This window comes from Lynx rufus, unplaced genomic scaffold (assembly GCF_022079265.1).
Source record: "Lynx rufus isolate CCGP_SWC_20201006 ecotype Redwood Valley unplaced genomic scaffold, mLynRuf1.p SCAF_8, whole genome shotgun sequence".
Lineage (NCBI taxonomy): Eukaryota > Metazoa > Chordata > Mammalia > Carnivora > Felidae > Lynx > Lynx rufus.
In genome coordinates, this window is record NW_025814896.1 from 99811520 (window position 1) to 99837138 (window position 25619).

Here is a 25619-nt window from a genome sequence, read left to right on the forward strand (position 1 = left end):
TTTATTTTTATTTTTTCAAAATACTGGTCACTAGGTTATATGTTATACAAATTAGCGTTCGGTTACAAATTCCTGACCTAAGAAAAACTCTTGACCCCAAAACATAAGACTCGGGGCTTAACATAAAATGTGATTGAACTTTTATCTATTTCTACTTTTACTATTAAATTTTATGTTTATCCAAGCCATATGTGTATGTAGTTTTAAAAAGCATCACAGCGGTGCCTGGGGGGGTGCAGTCAGTTGAGCACCTGATTCTTGATCTCAGCTCAGGTCATGATCCCATGGTTTGTGGGTTTGAGCCCCACATTGGGCTCTGCTCTGATGGTGCGAACCCTGCTTGGGATTCTGTCTCTCCTCTCTGCCCCTCCCCTGCTTGTGCTCGCTCGCTCTCTCTCTCTCTCTCTCTCTCTCTCCTCTGTCCTCTCTCAAAAAAATAAACATAAAAAGATTTTTAAGCGTCATAAATTAGTCTCATGAGAAACAATAGTTCTGTGCCCTTCACCAACTCCCACTTCCCAAAGGCAATCATTTTTCAATTGTTTTGTTTGTTTGCTTGTTATGTTATTTCCCCATATTTTTTAGTACCGTGTTTATGCTATTTCTTGGTTTTTCAGTTTTAGGTATGATCTATAAAGTTGGTAAATGGGAGATGAGGATATGCGCATGTACCTCTTTCCCTCTACCCATCCTATCCATAGTTATATTGCAGTCTAACTTGAGCTAAATGTCCAGGGTTTCCATAATTTAAAAAAAATTTTTTAGACAGAAAATAGAAGTGGGAGAGGGGCAGAGGGAGAGAGAGAGAATCTTACGCAGGCTCCCTGCTCAGCGTGGAGCCCAACACAGGGCTTGATCCATGACCCTGGGATCATGACCTGAGCCAAAAACAGGAATCAGACACTCAGCCGACTGAGCCACCCAGGCGCCCTCAGGGTTTCGAAAATTAATTATAGCTATATAAATAGTATCCACAGCTGAGCTATGTTTCTCTTGTTTTTTTTTTCTTATCCCTGCATTTGTTAATTGCCTTAGTTTTTATTTTTTTAATCTTTTACCTACTTTTGTATAAATCTATCAATAATTTATTTTCAAATTCTCCCAGGGTATGTGTAAATCTCCTTAAAAACAAAACAAGGAGCCCCTTCTGGGGCTCCTGGGTGGCTCAGTCGGTTAAGCATCCGACATCAGCTCAGATCATGATCTCACGGTTCATGGGTTTGAACCCTGCATCGGGCTCTGTGCTGACAGCTCAGAGCCTGGATCCTGCTACAGATTCTGTGTCTTCCTCTCTCTCTGCCCCTTCCCCCATGTGCCCCCACCTCAAAAATAAACATTAAAGAAATTTTTAACAAAAAAATTTAAAAAAAAAACCTCTTCAATTATATAAAACATTCTATCAAATGTGTCTCTTTGGAGCCCCTGTCCTCCTGCTCTAATCTGGACTACCTGCCCATTGCCCTGGTGAGCACTGGTCATCCTGGGATGTCCGTTTATGACTATGCTGGAGTTCTCTTGGCTTTTGTCCTCTGTCAGATCTTCTGATTTCCGGAACACATGTCTACTCCCTTTTGACAGAACACAGTGATGAAAATTCCTATGCATTTATCTTTGCACACGTGTGATACTTCTATAAATGAGTTTTAGTAAGTTTCCTAGGCTTTATAGAGCATAGGCATTTTTAATTTAGATAGATTCTATTAAGATGTCCAAAGACATTTATATTTATATAAATGATTTTATTTTTTAAAGATTTCTCTTTTGCTTATTTATTTTTTTAAGTTTTATTTATTTGTTTTGAGGGCGAGCACAAGCGAGAGAGCGTCAGAGAGAGAAAGAGAGAGAATCCCAAGCAGTCTTCACGCTGTCAGCGCAGAGCCTGATGTGGGGCTTGAACTCACAAACCATGAGATCATGACCTGAGCTGAAATAAATAATAGTTGGACACTTAACTGACTGAGTCACCCAGACGCCCCTTTATATAAATGATTTTATGACTATACCTTTTGCCTCTTAAATGTTTTAGAGAGAGACCAAAAGTTATATCCTCTTTAATATGCATTTCTTTAATTATTAGTGCCATTGAGCATTATTTCTTGTGTTCATTAATCATTTATATTTATTATTTTTAGAGCATATTTCTGTTGTGTCCTTTTTCTTATTGATTTGCAGGAAATCACAAACTTTATCTGGTATAAAAATTGGAAATACTTGTCTATTATTCATTTTTTTTGAGAGAGAGAGAGAGAAAGGCAGAGAGAGAGGGAAAGAGCAAGACAATCCTAAGCAGGCTTCATGCCCAGCACAGAGCCCAACTTGGGGCTCGATCCCACAATCATGAGATCATGGCCTGAGCCAAAATCAAGAGTTGGACACTTAACCGACTGAGCCACCCAGGCAGCGCTAAGTCTATCATTCTTTAAGTTTATATATATAAAGCCTTTTATCTCACACAAGTTTGTGGGGTTTTGCTTGTTTATTTTTATTTTTTCACTTTACCTTTAAAATAATAGTTGTAGATTTCTTGTCTTCCTTAGAAAGACCTTCTTAACCACAGTATTACAAAACATATCTGTTGTATTTTCATCTAGTATTTTTGTTGTCATTTTATATTAAAGTCTTTACTGTGTCACAAATGTATTTGTGTATATAGTATGAGGTAGGGATTTAGCTTCTTTTTTACCCATAGAAATATCCCATATTAAGTACTTCCCACAGAAACAGTTAATTTTTCTTTTACTCCCCACCCCCCCTTTTTTTTTTTTACCTACTATTAGTTTTTATTTCTATCTTATTTTTCTGAATATCCATATAGTTATAAGCATGCATAAATGCTTTTGGAAAAAGTTGAGATATTATTATAATTTTTAATTTTTTAAATGTTTATTTATTCTTGAGAAAGAGACAGAGCACGAGATGGGGGAGAGGGGCAGAGAGAGAGGGAGACACAGAATCCGAAGCAGACTCCAGGCTCCCAGCTGTCAGCACAGAGCCAGACACGGGGCTCGAACCTATGAACCATGAGATCATGACCTGAACCGAAGTAAGACGCTTAACCGACTAAGCCACCCAGGCACCCCTAAATATAATTTTTTGAATAAACTGAAAAATTAATCACTTTGTATATGTTTGGTATTGTGCAATGTACTACAAACAATACAAACACATAAGAGATATTCCTTACCTCAAAAGGCTCCCAAATATACTTAAGAACATTGATCTACGGTACAAGAAAAAAAAGCATACACAGTATCAGAGAAATGTTAGATTCTGTTATAACATATAGGACAGACTAGTACTATGCATGTTCAGAAGAAAAGATCAAGGAGAAAAATAAGACTCATTGTAATCAATGATTGTAATAAATTAATTGTAATAAATATTGGGAAATATCAATTACCAATGATTTTATTTGTGTTTTTTCAGTGGAATTATATCTGACCTTTTTCCTGGAGTCCAAATTCCAGAACATGATTATGGTATATTGCAGTCAACAATTATAGATGTCATGAATAGAAAAAATCTTCAGCCTGAGACATGTATGGTTAAAAAAGTGATACAGTTCTATGAAACTATGCTGGTAAGACACGGTGTTATGTTAGTCGGGCCGACAGGAGGTGGCAAGACCACAGTTTACCAAATACTAGCAGAAACTTTAGGGAATTTGCAAAAACTTGGTTTAGACAATCCCTTTTACCAACCGGTTAAAACATACATTCTTAATCCTAAATCAATTACAATGGGTGAATTATATGGTGAAGTTAATAACATAACCTTGGAGTGGAAAGATGGTTTGATGGCACTAAGTGTCCGAGCAGCTGTGAATGACACTTCAGAAGACCATAAATGGATCATCAGTGATGGGCCCGTGGATGCTCTTTGGATTGAAAATATGAATACAGTGCTGGATGATAACAAGATGCTTTGCCTGGCTAACAGTGAGAGGATCAAACTCACACCTCAAATCCACATGCTTTTTGAGGTAAATATATATGCCTTAGTGTGGTGCAAAAGCATTCATTAGACTGGTATGCCATCATCAATTTTTTTCTTGCCCATATCTCATTTACTATCTATAAGGCGTCCCATGGTGTTTTGTTCACATACTAAATTGTTTACATACTTATCAAATTGTCCTTTTATAGTAGAGTGTGCATCCCGAGAACCAAAGTCTCTCAAATATTCCTGTTTGTCTATACATGGAAATGCAATAAATTCTATCTTCCTCAGCATTTGTTTCCTTTCCTTTGGTGGTAGTTAACGTATATATTGATGACATTACATGATTTGAAATGCTTTCTAAGTTAAGCAAAAAAAAATAGTTACATTTACTATGAAAAATTACCCCTCTGCGGTGTGAATGTTTAGTGAAGGGATTGGAAAAGGAATGTGGACCAAGTACGGCTATAAAATATTCTGAAGATACCACTCCTGCTGTATTCATTCATCAAACATGGGTTGAATGCCTACTATGTCCTATGTTCAGCTAGGTATGAGATACAAGAATGAAAATGGAGAAAAGAGTAAAGCAAAGGAGGAAAAAGAAATACCTATACCTTCCCATAAGGATTTGACATTATCCTCTTATATTTGTGTGGGGTTTTTTTTTCACCTAATGCTTCACTTAACTTTCCTTCTCCGTTTCTGATTACACTCTCTTCTATATAAAGCCTTTCAGTGTTAACTTTAAACATGTGACTCATTAACATTGAAAATGGAAAAATAAGGAAGTATTATATTAGCTATTTTTTTGTTCAATTCCCTTCAATTTTAGGTGCAAGACCTAAGAGTTGCCTCTCCTGCAACAGTCAGTCGATGTGGAATGGTGTTTGTGGATCCTGAAGAACTGAAATGGATGCCTTATGTTAAAACATGGATGAAGAATATTTCTAAAAAAGTAAGTGCAACCAGATACTCCACAACACATCCATCTGTCAGGATGGAGGCTCTTGCTTGCCCAAATTTCAGTAAGTTAAGAAAGACCTCATGTACTTTGTGGAGAGAATTCCAGCATTGTACCTAGTGCCTCTCCCTAAGAATTCTTAGGATCTTCCAGAAATGTTTATATCCTCCCCAAATCTGTCCCCATTATTTGTAAGCTCAGCCCACCAGGCTACCTAGCCGCTCCGATTCCTGCCCACTCTGCCTGGATCCTCCCCAGGTTGGTTCCTCTCCAGTACAAGCACAAACTGCTTCCCTGAGTCCCCCAAACACAGAACAGGCTGCCGCATTAAAAAAGATTTTGCAGAAGGCTGGGGATAGTGAGAGGGAATCACAATGAAGAAAAAGAACATTTCGGTCCAGGCTCTGTCATTGTATTTAGATTGTAGAAGACCCTAACACCACTGAGAGAAAAGAAAACCAGTTTACCTCCCACCCAGTCTTAGGTCTGTGACCCAAGATGTGTTTTAACCTCAGAGGAAACATTCCACCCAAAGTGAGGGAAAGCTTTTAGTTATTATATGGAACAATTCAGTTCTATATCATCTTCTGCACCTTCGCCCTTCTAAAATAGGAGTTTTCTTTGACTTAGCTTAACAAGGGGTCTTTTGCAATGTTGTGTCCTATCCCACACCCCCCCTCCAAGAAAGCCATCTTCTTTCTGCTTCTCCCCTCCAAAGATGAATTAGAAAAATATTGGTTTTTTCATTCTTAGGCATCAACATTTTAACAATGATGTGTTCTAGTTTCAGAGTACATTATTAAAGAAAATAATTTTCAGAATTGAGAATGTTAAGTTTCTCAGGATCCACATAAGAGTGAAACCATATGGTATCTTATGGTTTCACTCTTATGTGGATCCTGAGAAACTTAACAGAAACCCATGGGGGAGGGGAAGGAAAAAAAAAAAGAGGTTAGAGTGGGAGAGAGCCAAAGCATAAGAGACTCTTAAAAACTGAGAACAAACTAAGGGTTGATGGGGGTGGGAGGGAGAGGAGGGTGGGTGATGGGTATTGAGGAGGGCACCTTTTGGGATGAGCACTGGGTGTTGTATGGAAACCAATTTGACAATAAACTTCATATATTGAAAAAAAAAGAATTGAGCATGTATCATGTACTACTGTAAGGTTTTAACCCTTCCCAAATTTACTTTTCTTTTTAAATTAATAGAATGTATTATTTAAGGTACTTTTAGGTTTATACAAAAGTTTAACAGAAAGTACAGAGAGTCCTGATATATTCCCTCTCCTCCAAACATAGTTTTTCCTGTTAACATCTTGCATTTGTGTGGTACATTTGTTGAAAGTGATTTGTCAAAACTGATGAAACAACATTGATACATTATTATTAACTAAAGTGCATAGTTCACATTAGGATTCATGTATGAATGTGTTCTACAAATGTGTTGTACAATTGTGTGGGTTTTGATGAATGCGTAATGTCATGTATCCACCCTTATAGTATTATACATAATAGTTCCACTGACTTAAAACCTGTGCTCCATATATTTATCCATCCATACCCCCTCCCTACTGCTCCATATTTTGCCTTTTCCAGTGTGATGTCATTGGGATCATATAGTATGTGGTTTTTTCAAATTCACTTCTTTCACTTAATAATTTGCATTTAAGTTTTTTCCATGTCTTTCTGTGACTTGATAGCTCACTTCTTTTTGGCTCTGAATGGAATGGTTCTGAATGGAATATTTTCCATTATGTGGATTTACCAAGTTTATCCATTCAACTACTGAAGACATTTTGATTGCTTCCAGGTTTTGGCAATTATGAAGAAAGCTCCTGGACACACCCATGTGCAAGTTTTTATATAGACTTAAGTTTTCAACTCATTTGGGTAAAATACCTAGGAGTGTGATTGCTGGATCGTATGGTAAAATTGTATTTAGCTTTGTAAGAAACTGCCAGTTTGTCTTCCAAATTGCTGTACCATTTTGCATTCCCACCAGCAATGAATGAGAATTCTTGCTGCACATCCTCACCAGCAGTTAGTGTTGTTGATGTTTTCGATTTTTGCTATTCTAATAAGTATGTCTCCTTGTTTTAACATGCATTAATGTGCATTTCATGTGATCATGAATGCCTTTTCATATGCTTATTTGCCATCTGTATATCTGCTTTGGTAAGGTGCCTGTTCAAATCCTGCTCATTTTTTATTGGGTTGTTTCCTATTTTTGAGTGTCACAAGTTCTTTGTAATTTTTTGGATACAAGTTCTTTGTCAGTTATGTGTTTTGTAAAAATTGTCTCCCAGCTTGGCTTGTCTTTTCATTCTCTTAATAACCTTTCACAGAACACAAGTTTTTAATTTTAAAATTAACTTAGCAAATTTTCTTTCATTGATTGTGCTTTTGGCATTGAATCTGAAAACCATTTCCAAACCTAAGGTCACCTAGATTTTCTCATCTGTTATCTTCCAGAAGTTTTTTTAGTTTTGCTTTTTACATTTAGGTCTGTGATCCATTCTGAGTTAATTTTTGTGAAAGGTGTAATATCAGTGTCTACGTTCATATTTTTTTTTGCATATGGATGTCCAGTTTTTCCAGTACCATTTGTTGAAAATGAATGAAAATGAAACAGAGGTGCACCTTCTCCAATGGATTGCCTTTGTTTCTTTGTCATAGATCAGTTGACTGTATTTGTATGGGTCTATCTCTGGATTCTCTGTTCTGTTTCATTGATCTACGTGTCTATGCTTTTGCCAATACCATGCTGTCTTAATTACTGTAGCTTTATAGTAAGTCTTGAAGTTAGATAGTGTCATTCTTCCAACTTTATTCTTTAACATTGTGCTATTTTGGGTATTTTGCCTCTCCATATAAACTTCATAATCAATTTGTGCATATACACAAATTAACTTGCTGGTATTTTGATTCAAACTACATTGAACCTATAGATCAAGTTAGGGAGTGCTGACATCTAAATAATGCTGGATCTTCCTATCCATACACATTGAATATCTTTCCATTTACTTAGATCATCTCTGGTTTCTTTCATCAGAGTCTTGTAGTTTTCCTTATTTAGCTCTTGCACATAGTTTGTTAGAATTATACCTGAGTATTTCATTTTTTGTGCTAATATAAATGTTGTTATATTTTCTATTTCAAATTCTACTCATTTATTGCTGGTATATAGGAAAGCAATTGACTTTCATATATTAACCCTGTATCCTGCAACCTTGCTATAGCAGCTTGTTAGTTCCAGGAGTTTTTTGTCAATTCTTTGGTATTGTCTACATAGACCAGTCATCTGTGAACAAAGACTTTTTTTTTCTTCCTTCTCAATCTGTGTACTCTTTATTCTTTGTATTGTCCTACTGCATTAGCTAAGACTTATAGTACAATGTTGAATAGGAATGGTGAGAGGGATTGCATTCCTTTCAAATCTTTGGGAAGTATTCCCTCTCTTTTTGTAGATATTTAAATTGCTGTTTTTTGCTTCTTGTTTTTTATTGTTCCTAATTATAAGGCTGCTTGAAATCTATGTTGACAATTAACAAATGACTATAAAATAAACACCTGTGTACTCATTACCAGATCAAGATGTAGGATATTGTCCACTACCCAGAATCTCCCCCATGTCTCTTCCAAATTATAGAAGGTTTTCTTAAAATTTCAATTTGTTTCATATCTTGTTATGTTTATACCCTTTAACCTAAAGTCACAGAATAGGGGTGCCTGGGTAGCTCAGTCAGTTAAGTGTCCGAATCTTGATTTCAGATGGCTCTGATCATGATCTCCTGGTCTGTGAGACTGAGCCCTGCATCAAGCCCCAAGTCAGGCTACCCAGTGACAGCATCGAGCCTGCTTGGGATTCTCTCTCTCCCTCTATCTCTGCCCCTCCCCCACTTACACACTCAATCACAGGTTCATGCTCTCTCTCTCTCAAAACAAATAAACTTTTAAAAATTAATAAATAATAAATATTAAAAGTCACAGAATATATTACAATACACAGATTTAAACTAACCCATTTCTAAACTTAATTATGTATTTCATCGAGTCTTACTGAAGCATTTGTTTTTATGATTTTCAGCTAAATGAGGAAACCCAAGAATACATATTGAACCTTTTCCAACGTTATGTTGATGATGGTTTATATTTTGTCAATAAAAAATGCAGCCAAGCAATCCCACAAGTGGACATCAGCAAAGTTACTACACTCTGTTGCTTATTGGAGTCTTTGATATTTGGGAAAGATGGAGTTAATTTGACAATGGTATGAAAGGTTTCCTCAATGCTATATAGCTATGAAAATGAAATTGTTATATAGATGCTTTGCAAATAAACAACTCTAAATTTTCTATAAAATGATCATTTGATTTTCAAGTTAATTTTTCAGTCAAGTAATGATTGTGAATAGATTCATAGAATCTCTAAGTTGCAAGGAATATCAAAAAACCTATAGTTTATTCTTCTACTCAATGTTTAAATTCCTTACAGTCTACAACATACTCTACAATGCATTCCTGGTATATGTGTCTGTCTAGCAGCTGTTTAAATACCTTCATGCAGGTATAAACAAAGTTATAATAGTTGAAAGACCTATTTGAGCTTTTTTCTACATATTCCTTGTCATTCGTGTTTTCATCAGAGTATTTAAATATGCACTACTATAAAACGTTGCTCTTTGAACTGTTGAGTCAACTATAAGAAACATATACTATGCCCTTTTTTTAAATGCATGAGTCTAAGCAAAAGAAAACAATCTTTAGACTTTGCAGTTTAAGGATTCTTTTTATGTGAACAAGTAAAATACTAAAATTCTTTCTCTTTATTCTTTCAGGAACAAATAAAACTGAATACAGTACTATGTCAGACTTTTATATTCTGTTATTTATGGTCTTTGGGTGGAAATCTAACTGAAAACTACTGGGATTCCTTTGATACATTTATTAGAACACAATTTGATGATAATCCTGATGCCAGGGTAAGAGCTAAATACATTTAATTTTAAAATAATAACTGAACCATTACAATTAAATTTCAAGACTAGAATTTTAAAAGACTTAGTTCTACTGCAAATATAAAAATCCTTCACTATAAGGGTTTCTAAAATTATTACCTTTTTAAAACCATAGATAGCATTTATTGTATTAAAATTTTTAATAATTCTCTCCCAGCCATATGAAGAAAGTAAGGTATAAAAGCAGGGGCACCTGGGTGGCTCAGTTGTTTAAGCACCTGACTCTTGGTGTCAGCTCAGGTCATGATCTCACAGTTCATGGATTTGAGCCCTGCATCAGGTTCTGTGCTGACAGAGCCTGCTTGGGATTCTCTCTCTCCCTCTCTCTCTCTGCCCCTCTCCCACTCGTGCTCTCTCTCTCTCTCTCTCAAAAAAATTATATAAAAACTCCCTACTATAAACAATATATTGAATTCTAGTTAGTACACTTATTCTTCACAGTGTTATGGTTTGACAATTCAGAAATTGCTTTCTGTACATTCTAAGATTGAGCAAATGAATAAATATATTGAGGATAATGCCAACCAGGTTTCTCACTGTTAGAAAGGGATTTACAAATATGGAAGGGGAAAGATTAGAAGGCACCTGTGTTCTTGCAATTCCAAGAATTCCAATTGTAATTGGAAGTAATGGTTTTCATGGAATATATATATATATATATATATATATATATATATATATATGAAAATTAATACATATATTCATACATACATAAATTGCCTAGTTCTGTGTGCTAAGAGGAACTAGAAGCAAGGACACCTCAAGAGCAATTAGCATAGGTATGCTAATTTCTAAATACTGCTCTCCATGAAAGGAAACCAAGGCTCCTTAATGAAATAGCTGATTCCAGCCACTGGAACAAAGGATGTACAGAATGAGCCTAGAACATCTTCTTATGTCATATAGGAAAGAAGTTCTCAGAGAATGATGTCAACGCAGGGGCCAGTTCATGAAGGGCTACCACTGGCCAAATCTGGGCAGATTTGAGCATCAAAATAAATAATGGTATGGGATTACAAGTCTTTGCACGAAATAAAAACCTGTGAGTCCATACTCAAAATAAAAATATACATAAATAAATAAATAAAGGGGGAGAAGGAAGAGCTCCATCTCACAGAAGAATACCAAGTAATCTGCATAGAAGAAGTGATGGAGTTAGAACATCATAACTTTGTAACTGTCATAGCAATAATTGATTTAGGCAGGAATCATCAATGGATGCCAAACCTAGTGGGTGAAGGTTTGATGAGAAACAATACTTACATAGTTTCAAATTATCTCCTACAAATCATTTGATTAATTGCAAAGACAGAAATAGTATTGTTACAGTAAAAAAAAAAAAAAACCTTGCAAACACGACCTTAACTAAGAAATCAATTTAACATCAGTATTAGGACAAAACTGTGCCTTCTGGCATAGTGCACTGAGAAGGACACAACCTCAGTTCTGAAGTATTCCTTTCAAACATGCATGACCTAAATGTAATGATGGGAATACATCTGGAATGCCTAAATGGAGGACCATTCTGTAAAATAAACTGGCCTATATTCTCCAAAAATGTCCATCATGGGAGACAAAGAAAGCTGAGGAAATTTTCCAGATGAAGAGACTAAAGAGATATAACTAAATACAATGCATTATCCTGTATTGGATCCTAGACTGGGGAAAATATAGCTGCAAGTGACATTATTAAAAACACTGGCAGGGGCACCTGGGTGGCTCAGTAGGTTGAGTGTCCAATTCTTGATTTTGGCTTAGGTCATCATCTCAGAGTCATGGGATCAAGCCCTGCATTGGGGTCTGCACCGAGCATGGAACCTGCTTAGGATTCTCTCTGTTTTCTTCTACCCCTCTCTCCATCGGCATGCTCTCTCTCTCTCTTAAAAAAAAAAAAAACCACTGGAAATATTTGAGTATGGAATGTAAATTGGATAATAACATATCGCTATTCAATTTCCTGATTTTGATCATTTTGCTGTGATTATATAAGACAATATTCTTGTTCTTTAGGAAATACACACTCAGTTATTTAGGATAAGGTAGAATAGTGTACACAATTAACTCTCAAAGAGTAGAAAAATACAGTAATAAAGCAAATGAGGCTAAATGTAAACAATTAATATAGATAAAGAATATATGGAGTCCTTTGCACTATTCTTTTAACTATTCTGTAAGTTTTAAATTATATAAAAGTTAAAAGTTACCAAAAGAAAAAAATCCATAAGAATCTGAGCCCTATGGATTAGGACCTTTTAGTAGATATGAAACCCTCCTGGATCCTCAAGATGATTGTATCATAACTGGATAAGATTATTAAGGACATCTGGGAATTTGGTACAGACAGACCCCTCTGGGTCAAGGGAAAAGATCTGGGATCATCAGAGGGCAGTAAGAGAAGGTGCAAAACAAGCATTCAGTATTCATTTCAACAAATGTTTATTGAAAATCTGTTACATGGTAGGCCCCATTCTGTTTCTGGGGCTAATGCAAGTGATCAAAGAGACTATGGTTTTAGCACAAGGGTAGACAAATAACACCAGACAGGTAGACCAGTGACTTATCTCAGAGGAGGATGGAGGTGTGGCTGGTATTGATGGGGAAGGGGAAGAAAGAAGCTTTCTGAGGTTCTGGATGTGTTCTACATCATGATTCAAGGGTAGTTACATTGATATTTACATATCAAGAACACCTTAAACTGGCCTTGTAAAATCAGACAAAATAATACACCTTAAATGTTTTTTAAAAATAGAATAAAATAGAAAATAGAGTAGGGGTGCCTGGATAGCTCAGTCAGTTAAGCATCCAGCTCCTGGTTTCAGCTCAGGTCATGATCTCGAGGTTGCTGAGTTTGAGCACCACAGCCAGCTCCTCACTGACAGTGTGGAGCCTGCTTGGAATGTCCTCTCTCTCTCTCTCTTTCTCTCTCTCTCTCTCTCCACCCGTCCCCTGCTCACATGCACACACATGCTGTCCCCAAAGTGAATTACAGATAGTAGGGGTAAAGTTTATACATATTTGTAGACACATATTTGTGAATGTACTAGGTCACCATGTAAAATGGATTTCTTATTAAGAGTTGCTGTCAAATGAGCTTAAAACACAGCTTCTTTGTACAGCTGCCAGAATGAGCATTCTGAAATGCAATCTAATCATGTCACCCACCTGCTTAGAATCATTGCCTAAATTCTTGCTCCATGCACTTTGCTTTGAAAAGTGAGGCTTTTCATAACCTGGCCCCTGCTTGTGTTTTCATATTCATCTCTCACTGTACATACTGCTCTTGTATTTCCCAGCATGCATGGCACTTTCCATGCCTTTAGCCTTGTCTTCACCCCCCTTCCCCATCTCATTCCTTCCTTGCCTGTGGGCTCCTGCTTTTCCTTCAAGTCTGAACTATAACATCACCACCCCTTGGAAGCTTTCCTGAATCTCTAGCCACCACCACAACTCCCTGCAAGTAGACATGAGTTGTCCTGCCTTTGTAAGTGTACTAACTCCATTAGAACCCCACTTCTCTGTGATATTAACTGATATGCTTTTGTCCCCCATATGAATTTCAAGGTCATTGAGGGCAGAGGCTCTCATTCAGCACTCACCTCCATCTCCCCAAGCACATTAGTCAGCAAGGAGTAAGCCCCCGAATGTTGACTTGAATTGAAAATGCTTTACAATTCTATTTATTTATATATTTATTTAAATATGAAATTTATTGTCAAATTGGTTTCCATACAACACCCAGTGCTCATCCCAACAGGTGCCCTCCTCAATACCCATCACCCACCCCCCTCTCCCTCCCACCCCCATCAACCCTCAGTTTGTTCTCAGTTTTTAAGAGTCTTTTATGGTTTGGCTCCCTCCCTCTCTAACTTTTTTTTTCCTTCCCCTCCCCCATGGTCTTCTGTTAAGTTTCTCAGGATCCACATAAGAGTGAAAATATATGGTGTCTATCCTTCTCTGTATGACTTATTTCACTTAGCATAACACTCTCTAGTTCCATACAATTCTAATCTAAGGTTTTAGTATAATCAATCTATCAGATTTTTTTTATGCGTTGTGTTGCATGGTTGTGTTTAAAGTATTTGACTCTGATACCTAAACAACCACTTCTCTACAGAGGGAAAAAAACCCCAAATAGATTCATATTCCATGACTGCCTTTGTTTATGTGTGAATTTTTCTATTGCTGCGTACCAATCCTATTGAAAGTGGTGCTTAATTTTATGCTCTAGCTTCCCAGTTCTGGTGATCTGTGGAGCATTCATATGGACTTCGACACCAAACGACTGGATCCCTGGGAACGAATCATACCCACCTTTAAGTACAGCCGAGATGTTCCTTTTTTTGAAATGCTAGTCCCCACAACTGACACGGTGCGCTTTGGATATCTAATGGAAAAACTACTGGCAGTCAGGCATTCAGTGCTGTTTACTGGAATAACTGGAGTTGGCAAGGTAGGAAACCTACCTGAAACAAGGTCTGTCCAAAAATGAGGGTGTGGTGGACTTAGAATTGTAAGCCCCAGAAATAACATATTATTTTTCAGAGGAAATTCTTTTGAATTTTGATCATTTTTCAGGAAGAATGTAACTATGCTGAATCTGTATCTATCTTGGGAATTACTCCAAGGTCTGCCAGTTTCTAAATAAATCCTTGGTGTAGATAACACATAAACCAGAAGACCCTAAGGACCAATATTGTGGGTTTGGGGGATTTTATGTTGTATCCCTTGGAATTTCTGGGGCTGTCCCTACAAAGATTAGGGTGGGAATTGGTGAGAACAGTTTGCATCCTGAGCAGACTATTGATAAAGGTGAGTCTTTCCCCTCCTGCCCATTGACTTCTACCTGGCACAACAATGGGGTTTGGAAAAAGTGGACTGTAGCAGGAAATGTTGATGGTTTGGTCTTTTGGGTTTCAGGGGTGGGTCCACATAAACAGAAATTCACTGGCGACCTTCTAAATTATTTCTAGAAGAAATTTGGGTTCTTCTGTGACTTGTGCTATCAAATTGAGACTTGGATAGGAACCAAGGTGGATTCTGGTATAAAACTAAAATTAAAACTTTTGCTAAGATTGCTGATTAAAATATTTCTTCGGCTCTGATAAATATAATTAAATGGAATCTCCAAGAAGAAGAAAGCAGACATTTTGATCTGGCTTTGACCTATCTCCTTTTATCCTGTTTCTTACTCATTGTACTGGATTGTTACTGATGTAGACAATTGAAAGGTATATTGAATATGAAATCAGTTAACGTATTTTTAAATTTAAAGTCTGTCATTGCAAAAGGATTGTTGAATCGAATTCAAGAATCAGCTGCCTATGTTCCTGTTTATCTAAACTTTTCTGCTCAAACTTCATCTGCAAGAACACAAGAGATCATTGAGTCAAAACTGGAAAGGAAAAGAAAAAATATACTAGGTAAGTGTTAGCCAGTTTTATTTGTCTTACACAAATTATTTATTAAACTAATCACAAAAACAAAATGGGTAATAAAATTACAAATGCATATTTTCTTTGTTTAATGTATTTATAAAGGTGATTCTATTAACGACATTCTTTCCTGTGCCATATATCCATATATCTTACTGTTTAGTGAGTAAGGAGTTTATTTCTATCATCACCTTCAACTCAGAATACCTTCAGTCTGTGGTTCTCCCTCTCCATGCATGCTCTACTGTCAAACCTGCATGGATTTCCCTTTATTTAAAACAAACCAACAAACAACTGCTTTGTATCTGGTGCATTGAGTTACCTGAACTGAGCGAGGAATTGGCATGAAACTGTCTACGTTTCTTCTTTAGCCAGTGCTTTCAGCCAGGCTTTGTGGGATCTCCCTCACGATCCCATGTTAACTGCTTAGATAAATAGTATACCTCTCTGGTCAGTTGCAGCTATTTTGAATCAGGTCTCATGTAAAGCTCTGATCCCAAACCCAATTTTAAGCTGTTCCTCTCCTCTGTTGTAGACCTGGTTTGTGGCTCATGGTGCTGGAGGTAGAGAGGGGCATGGGATGCCCTTTTGCCCTTTCTGGCCCTCTCTGTAGGAGGCTCTGGTGTGTTGGGATGGGAGGAGGAGAGGAAAGGACAAGTGTTCTCCCTAACTGGCATTTAGATGAGCCTCTGTGTGGATCGTCCCTACCTCTCTTGCTGGTGCTGAATGACTGTCAGTGCTGTCTGTGTGGTAGGCTTCTAGAAGCAGGCTCTGCGAGGGACTCCCCAACAAGATGTGTACAGGTCAGGGATTGGCCTCCCAATTGGAAAGTCCCCTGATGTTGGCAATCAAGGTCTTAGCCCCACTCAGTCCCACCCTCCAGCCGTATATCTGCAGTCCTTGGTACTGGGTCCACTTGGCTGGCCCACAGCCCTCCTGGGTGGAGTACTAGCCAAGCCCAGCTGCCTTCCACATTGTCTGTTATCTAATGGGCCCTGCTGTGCCAAGCTGTGGGGATACCAGCTGCTTTACTGCCTCCTCTCTATTTCCTTTTTCATACTCTGGTAGGCACAGGGCAACGAATACTAATCTCTGTAGTGGGAGACCATATTTTTGTGAATGATTCTCTTGGAGCCCCTTCCCACTCCTGTCCTGCTTCTTGGCTTCAGGGATCTGGAGGATGGAGTGGGGCACTGAGTTTGCCACGACTCCTTCATTATTGGCAAGTGCTGGATGCCAGAGTGGGTGGAGTCCCCTCCTCTGCTTAAGTTGTTCTCTTTTCTCAGTCATTACTCCTTTTTTTTTTTCCTACCAGTATGTATATCGATTTTCTTTAAGTTAAATATGGCATTCTGAAACTCCACTGTACTGGATTTCCCTTTGATGAGACCATGATGCTTTCCAGCCCCATTTTCCCTGTAGAGGGTGGTGCAATTAGGTAAGGGAACTTTGGAGCGCTTCTGTTTCCTGCCCTGAAAAGAAAATGACCTTCCTCACCCCATGCCAGGCCACACAGTTGGTGAGGGAAGTGGCAGTGCCTTGTATTGAGAAAGATCCAGTCCTGACTGGAAAGCTGACATCATCCTGCACCTCTGGGAGTGAGGGCAAGGACCCACCTGACAGTGTGGGTGTCCCAGCCCTGTCCACCTCTCCCTGCTGGGGCCCTCCTCACGTAGACAAACTGAGCTCATTATGACCTACAGGGTGTTCATTGGGTCCAAAGCCTTACCTAAGCTTTGTCTTACATTTTCCAATGGCAAATCTTAATTCTTAAATTAAATTCATTTTATTCCCCAGGAGCACCAGGAAACAAACAAGTTGTGATTTTTGTTGATGATTTAAACATGCCCAGACTGGACCACTATGGCTCTCAGCCTCCAATTGAATTACTTCGGCAGTATCAAGATTTTGGTGGATTTTATGACAGGAACAAACTCTTTTGGAAAGACATACAGGTTGCTTTAGGTTTTAAATTACTTTGTGTGTTTAAAACTTGTTTGCCAGGGCTGCCATACAAAATACCGCAGACTGGGTGACTCAAACAACAGAAATTTATTTTCTCGCAGTTCTAAAGGCCAGAAGTCTGACACCAAGATGTCGACAGGGTTGGTTTCTTCTGAGGCTTCTCCCCTTGGCTTGCAGATGGCTATCTTCTGTGTCTTCTCATGATCTTCCCTCTGTGTCGGTCTGTGTCCAAATGTCCTCTTCTTTTTTTTCAACGTTTATTTATTTTTGGGACAGAGAGAGACAGAGCATGAATGGGGGAGGGGCAGAGAGAGAGGGAGACACAGAATCGGAAACAGGCTCCAGGCTCTGAGCCATCAGCCCAGAGCCTGACGCGGGGCTCGAACTCACGGACCGCGAGATCGTGACCTGGCTGAAGTCGGACGCTTAACCGACTGCGCCACCCAGGCGCCCCAAATGTCCTCTTCTTATAAAGACACCAGTCCTACTGGAGTAGAGCCCACCCTAATGACCTCATTTTAACTTAATTACCTCATTAAAGACCCTATCTCCAAATATAGTCACATTCTGAGATACCAGAGGCTAGGCCTTCAACATATGATTGGCCAGGGGGAATAGGAGGACACAATTCAGCCTCTAACATATAGACTTGGTGTTTTTAATATGTGACTCAAGTTATTTAATCTATATTATATTCTTGCCCCTTTATTCAGGAGATTCACGGACAAGTGAGACAGGCCCACCTCCCCGAGGGCTCAGCTTCAGGGGGTAGTTTGTATTTATAATGCAGGATGATGAGTGGAGAGAGACTGGAGGGAGGCAGGGCTGGGCACTAGGCTGAGGATGAGAGAGGCCTTCCCAGAAGAGGTGATGTTGGAAAAGGGTTTTGCAGTCCGAGCGTGGCAAAGCAAGGAAAGGGAGCATTTTGCATCTCAAAGCAGGGAGTGTAGAACACCATGGTGGTGTGGAATGTGGGCACCAAAGTGGCAGGAGATGCAGAGATCAGCCCAGGGGGCCATGCTGCCATGACAAGGAATGTGGATTTATCCTCTAAGAGGTGCTCTGTCTCTAGAGGAAATATTATGGAAAGATTTCCTTGGCTGCAGAGGAGGGGTGGTCTAATGGGGTCAAGACCAGAGGCAATTACAATATCATGTATTGGCCCATTGAAAATGTTATGACCAAAGGCTCATAACCCTGTTTTTCCCAAAGGAGCCATGGATCAGTATCTTAATTCAGTGTTCCACTGATTTTATCAAACATAACTACCACAAATAATAAGAATAAACTATACTTAATATTTGTCAGATGAATATATTTTAACCCAAGATACAATTCGTTAACAATTTTTTAAGATTAAATTTTTACATAGGTGTGTTTATACAGATAGATGTGATAGCTGAGTCACCTTGAACAACTTAACCACCCAGGGTCTTGATCTTTTTCGTCTGCAAAATGAGGGTGACAGTAGTGATCTCCCGAGGTTGTTGTGAGGATGAAGCCAGATAATGTGTGGGGAAACATAACATAATCCTATCATATGGTAGGTCTTCAAAAAAGTGTTGGTTCTGAGGCCTCCCATTGGCATGGGCAGATCTCATCTCTTTCTTTGCTGGGTGACCCACGTGGATTTCTTCCCACACAGGATGTAACGATCGTCTCAGCATGTGCACCTCCAGGTGGTGGCCGCAACCCTGTGACTCCCCGTTTTATCCGACACTTCAGCATGCTGTGCCTTCCGACGCCCTCAGAGCACAGTCTGAAACAGATTTTTCAGGTAAATATGAATTTAAACCTAGGCAAGAGAGAAAAAGAAAATATATTTGTTCTAAAACTCCCACAGTCAAAATAGGCTGTTGTGTTTCTGGGGAGCCCACATGTCCCTTTTCCTGAGCAGAAAGCAGGTAAACCCAGAGGCAACTGGGCAGTAGCTGGCAGGCATTTGCATCACTGCCTTCTGTGTCTGTGATCTCAGAGACACTTTTAGGAATGCACAAAGATTGTCAAAGCACAGCTCCTTCCTTTAAGGAAGGCTGTATCTTTGGCCCTTGCCTCCCAGCAGTCACCAGATCTTGCCCACTACCCACCCACCCCCCCCTCATAGCTGGCCACCAGGTCCCTGTGCCCACTTGCCCATCAAACAGAGTCCCTGATACCCCAAGGAGCTCAAGCATAACACACCTAATCTAGAATTCATCACCTCACTGCCACGACCACCTCCAACAAAAACAACCACCCATATTTCTTCCACCTGTACAAACTTCCCATGGGGCCACTCCTCATCCTTTAAATGGGGGAATATAACCGTGCCTGTCCTGTAAGTGCTCAGCAACATTATTTTGAGTAGGATGATGAGAACACATGAGACAGCATGCCATCACCAACCAGCAAAAGCTCATAGAGAAGATGGTGAGCTGAGTCTTGGGGGACCAGAATTGACAGGGAGGAACAGATCTTGGGAACAGAAGACTCACGGGTAAATGCAGTCACAGGGCAAGAAATGGTAATGTGGGCATACAGGTGGGATAAGAGTGGTGACTGGTTTGGAGAAGCTGACTTTGGTGGTAAATCACCTGGAAGCCAAAGAGGGGCAGTGACACTGGCTGTAAGTGAGCCACTGCATTCTCCAGCATTGGCCTCTCCTTCCCATGGGAACCTCTTCGAGGAGAAAAAGGACAGAGCCAACATGTACACAACGATTAGTAGATGGAAAGTGGTTTTCATATTGAAACAGCTTACATCCATGGGAAATTGTTTTTAAAAAATTTGAGGTAGTTTCAGTAAGTTGTTTAGGAGCTAATGCCAAAATGATACATAAGAACCCCCACATTTCGAAAAACTTTGTTTTTTTAAACTTTTGTTTGGTAGAATACTTTCAAATATGAAAGGCTGGGAGCTTATCTCCTATGACAAAGTGTAGAACAAAACATGAAGTGGGTAACAGGGACCAACACAGGCATTAGAAGAATTTTTTTAATCCCCCCCTCTTTTGTTGAAACCTTGTGTGTATATTTTGAAGTTTGAAATGAGTGACTCCCAAACATACTATCCTGACACACTTTGTGATATGATTAGCAGAGAAGTATGTCCTAGGTAGCCTATGACTGGTGATAAAGTACTGAATTTGCTAATACTTTCATATTTCAATAAATGAGAGCAAATTCAAGGCTATCCCAACAAAAAATGTCATTCTTAATCATCCTACAATGCTTTCTTGGATGGGAAGGAAAATGTGGAATCTGGCCTCCTGGAAATGAAATGATTCCCAACCCTCAGCCTCCTCCCTCTCCCTGTAAGATTGTCACGTCCATGGGAAATGTGTCACTCACAGGGACATCATCTGGCAAGTACATCCCAGCTGAAAACAGGCAGGAACTATTTCCTTTCATTGTAACGTACAGGCGAATATTTAAAACTTGCACTAACTGGGGGCGAAAATGGAAATGAAATGTGGCAAAACTGAAAGATCCCGGGGCCGCTGGGTTGGACTAGATTCAGGTGGGGAAGCCTATACTCCTCACTGTCAGAATAGACAGGATGTTTTACCTGTAGAAGAAAAGAATTTGCTCTAGATCCATGGATCCCAAACTCTACGTTCATCACAACCCATCTAAGCAGTGCCCAAGACCTCATACCCCACCTTCCCTGTCCTCGGTCACTGTACGAGGAAAAAGAACTTGGGGGACCACCAAGAACTGAAGAAAAGCAAATCAATAAAGTAAATCTGTCGTTAGCAACATGAATAACTGATTTATTTCCACTGTATGAAAGAAGCCGATGAGTCTACATAGTACATGTATAGTATATTTATAGGATGCACATAATGTTTTCAACCATCTATTATTTGGAAAACAATTAGTAGTTTCGCTGTACTTTCTTGGAGAGTTTCTTGCAAGTTAGCCAAACAGCACACATATGCAGGAAGCAAACCACTAAGGATGGCTTTGCTGTGATTTGGATTATGTGTGTTTATGAGTGACTGACTCATCCTTGAGCCACATTCATACACATCTTTGTGTTTACTTACTGGAAATTTATACACAAAAAATGTGCATCACTATATATCCTAAAGGTCAACTAAACAGCACACAACAAATTAGATTGATGATGTAGATGTCATTTCTAATTAGAAAGATGTAACAGCAGTAATCAAAAATGATGAACGGGGTGCCTGAGTGGCTCAGTCGGTTGAGCATCCGACTCTTGATTTCATCTCAGGTTGTGATCTCACCGTGGTGAGATAAAGCCCCGCATGGGCTGGACTCCATACTGAGTGTGGGGCCTGCTTCGCATTCTCTCTCCCTCCCTTTCTCTCCCCCTCCCCCACTCATGCTCATGCTCGCTCTCTCTCCCTCTCTCAAAATAAATAAATAAACTTAAAAAGAAAAAGATCAACTCCATGGAGTACTAACAATGTCCTCAGGCCAAAACGTCCTTCCCCCAAACTGTGGGAATTCTGGCTCGGTCTTGTGTGCGTATTCTTAGTAGAAGTTTTTCAAAGTTGCTAGACATGCCCTGTAAGGCAGACCATTAAATAGAATACCATGCCCTGGTCCTCAGTAAACTCTATAACGACATGCTAATTGTAATTTATGAATATCAGTTTAGTAGTTCTTAATTTCATTCACCGAACAAATATTTGTTGAGCAGCTCCCATGTGCCAGACGTTGGTGTTACATTTTAAACAAATCAGATGCCATCCTTGTGCTCACGGAGCTTCCACGATGGAGCCAGATAATAAACAGACGAATGAACTAATATATATATTATATTAAAACTATCTATAACTATATAATTTGTGTGATGGAGAATAAACAGACTACAATTTTAATTTTTTAATATATAATTTATATACAATATGTGTAGTAACATTTTTATTTTATATATGTTGAGATGGTCCTACTCAAAATGTGGGCCATATGGAGCATGTTAAACTCATGTTGGGGTCCCAGAAGGATGGTACCTCAAAAGATAGCCCTCATAAGCTGCTAAAACTAATGTTTAACAAGGAGGCTCATTGAAACAAATACTTGGGTTTATTTTAAAATATGTCTTATATGAGCCAAAAGTCTAAAGTCACAAGGACTGACTTACAAGCATTGGTGTGCGTTCTGGTGGCTTCTCCCATGAGTAATTCCAAGGTTAATAGTGATGGGAACTTATCTATTTAAAAATCTCTGATTGTCCCAAGCACCTGGGGGCAGCAGGCTAGCTAGTAAATAAGAACTTTGAGATTGTGGCAACATATGAGATCAGAGAGCCATAAGAGACACTGACAGGAGGAGTCAGGGAAGGCCTCTCTAAAGAGATGACAAGTAACCGAAAACACAAGAATCAAAAAGTCCCTGCCAGCAGAGAGCCATGCGGCAGCAGATGGTGGAAGGGGGACAGATGCGTGGAGACCCTGAGAGAGAAGAGAGCCTGGGTGGTTAGGCCAATGTGGCTGGGTCACGCTGAGCAATGGGGAAGAGGGTACAGTGAGCCTGGACGGAGAGGGGAGGCAGTGCCTGAAGGGAGACAGGAGCGGAAATGGAGAGGCCAGTGAGAGAAGAAAAGGGTGAAGAAGTCCCCATGAAAGAGTCAGGGCTGGAATGAGCTCATGTCAGGGAAGCAGACATTCAAGAAATGTATTCAAGCTTGACTGGGGGGGACAGAGAATGCGAAGTGTCAAGGAGACTTCTGTGTTCCTGATCTAATCACAGGGTGGGGCCATATGCTGGGGACGCTAAAGGGGGGAAGAGGTGCTGTTATGAGTAAGTTGTACTTTAAACATACATGAGGACGAAGTCTATGGAACTCTTAGTAATTCACCCATAAAAATCAGAGAGAGGACTTTTTCCAGATGAGTTTGGGCATTCCACAATGACCCTCTGGACACACAGTAAGCAGAAGTCTAAATTACATGGAGAGTAAGTTTGGTCCGTTCTCTGGTCAGATACAAATGTGGCTCAGGGATCACCAATCTCAGAAGACGGGAGTGCGCCCACTCTAGGGGACATACTCTGAAGTGAATGGAAGAGTTTTATCACCCATATGTCCTTGCATTGGAATCCAACTTTCTAGTTATTATTAGGAAAAGCATCATCATAAAAAAAAAATTCTAACCCTCTCACATTATGTTTCTTGTTCTAGGCCATCTTAAATGGCTTCCTCAGTGACTTCCCACCAGCTGTAAAGCAAACCGCATCAAACATTGTAGAGGCTGCAGTTGAGATTTATAACAGAATGAGTGTTGATCTTCTGCCAACACCAGCCAAGTCCCATTACATCTTTAACTTGAGGGATTTATCCAAATGTGTACAAGGTAGTGTATGGAACCCTCATTCTCTGACCTGCACCCTCCCTTCATTTCCATTCACCCCCAGTCTCTCAGTAGAATTGTATGTACATGAGTGTCTGTGCCACACCCAGAAATCTCATTACATGTTCCCTATTAAGGTCCCCACCAAACCCCACCCCAGACTGACTACTTCACGGCTTCCCTCAGACCACCAGCATCCCTTTCCATTTCTTGCTCCCAGCTGATGACCTGTCTTCTTATTTCACTGAAAACAATAGAAGAAATAAAACCAGACTGCCCCATCTTCCAACTCTCCTAGACAACCTGCATCTGCCTTCCCTCCTACTGCAATGGCTGACGTGTCCCTACTCGGACCACATGCCAGTACTCTCTCTGACACTGGATCCCATCCTCTCCAGCCTACTCAGGGATTCTGTTCTTTTGTTGTATGACTCATCCTGTCTGCTCTCTACACCTGTGCGTGTAGTAAATGTGCTCCCTGACCGTCTCGGCACTGTGTTGTGGGAAGTGAAGGGTCCCCCATAGAGTGAACACTTGGAGGATTGCTATACATCACTGCTTTTGTTGTAACTTGGTATTATTACAACTATGTTTACAATTACAATTTATATTAATACTCGGAGTACTCAGAGTAATTTGAGTAGAAGCCAGAAGGACCAAGGGCATTTGGTGAGGACTGAACATTGGGAGAGAATGAGAGAGGGAATTGGTGTTCTGAAAAACAGTGTAAAGGTCAGGGGTCGGGGCAGCGGGGCAGGGGCGGCCTGGATGAATATATATGTATATTAAAGAGCTGTGACAGTTCTCACTTAAAATGTTGCAACCCAACGTAATGAGATGAACGTTGCCTATACTGTGAAGTCTGACCACTTCACGTGTTCAGTTAAAGAAACATCACAAAACAAGAAAAAGGGGTTTGCCAGATAATGTGTCCAATTTTGCTTTCAAAAAGTGAAATCACCATTACTCTATGTGTGTATACCCATTGGGGAAGCACCCATTTCTGGTGGTGTGGGGATAAAGTTGGACTTAAGGATTTTCTAGTTAATTAACCTGTTACTAGATATTCCACAAATGTAGAATTTTCCCTTTTCCCTTCTCTTAAACAAACAGGTATCCTCCAATGTGATCCAGGAACAGTAAGAGAAGAAATACAGATATTTAGACTCTTTTGCCATGAATGCCAAAGAGTCTTCCATGACCGTTTGATTAATAATGAAGATAAGCACTATTTCCATGCTATTTTGACAGAAATGGCCAGTAAATATCACTCGTTATGTAGCTGTTCTTTTTTTTCTTTTGGTGGGGTGGGGTGGGGGGGACTGGAAAAGCCATTTGATTTCCATAAAGAAAAATTAAAATGAGCTTAGATAAGGTAAAGCAAAATGGGTTTCAGTCATTCATGTGTAAAAATGTTTTCCTCTTCAATGATTCAAATATGTAGAAGTATATGAAATATTATAAAAATCCTTTTGTTGAAACTCAGGAAGAGTTAATATTTTAAATTCAGAAAGGGAATTCTAAGTAGAAAAGGGAAAGTTAGGAGAACCAGCATTTTGTCTGGTAAGAAGCTAGGATATTTCTAAAGTACTTCTTATTTATTAAATACATATTTAAAATTTTTTTTAATGTTTATTCATATTTTGAGATACAGAGTGTGAGTGGGGGAGGGACAGAGAGAGAGAGGGAGACAGAATCCGAAGAAGGCTCCAGGCTCTGAACTGACAGCACAGAGCCCAACGCAGGGCTCAAACTCACAGACTGTGAGATCATTACCTGAGCTGAAGTCAGACGCTTAACTGACTGAGCCACCAAGGTGCCCTATTAAATACATATTTAATATTATTTAATAAAATGTCTATTAACATTAAATATTCTTAATCTTAAATTCAGGAGATTATCAACCAAACTAAAATGTTATGGTGTTAACATGGCTTTCTCTCAGTTTCATTCATACTAGTTAAGCCTTCTAAGTAAAGTAACAGCTGATATTATTCTGTAT

At 39.3% G+C, this 25619-nt stretch overlaps 1 protein-coding gene across 1 annotated transcript in view; it reads left to right on the plus strand.

The window, feature by feature from the left end:
- The window catches only part of DNAH6 (dynein axonemal heavy chain 6), a 223413-nt gene that overhangs the window by 93214 nt on the left and 104580 nt on the right, over positions 1-25619 (plus strand). Inside the window, exons 33-42 of the mRNA XM_047069367.1 lie at positions 3427-3982; positions 4775-4897; positions 8990-9172; positions 9740-9883; positions 14148-14369; positions 15192-15339; positions 17149-17306; positions 18962-19093; positions 23449-23620; positions 24731-24877. Of these exons, the coding sequence (XP_046925323.1) occupies positions 3427-3982; positions 4775-4897; positions 8990-9172; positions 9740-9883; positions 14148-14369; positions 15192-15339; positions 17149-17306; positions 18962-19093; positions 23449-23620; positions 24731-24877 (1985 nt within the window). The remainder of the gene's footprint in view (positions 1-3426; positions 3983-4774; positions 4898-8989; positions 9173-9739; positions 9884-14147; positions 14370-15191; positions 15340-17148; positions 17307-18961; positions 19094-23448; positions 23621-24730; positions 24878-25619) is intronic.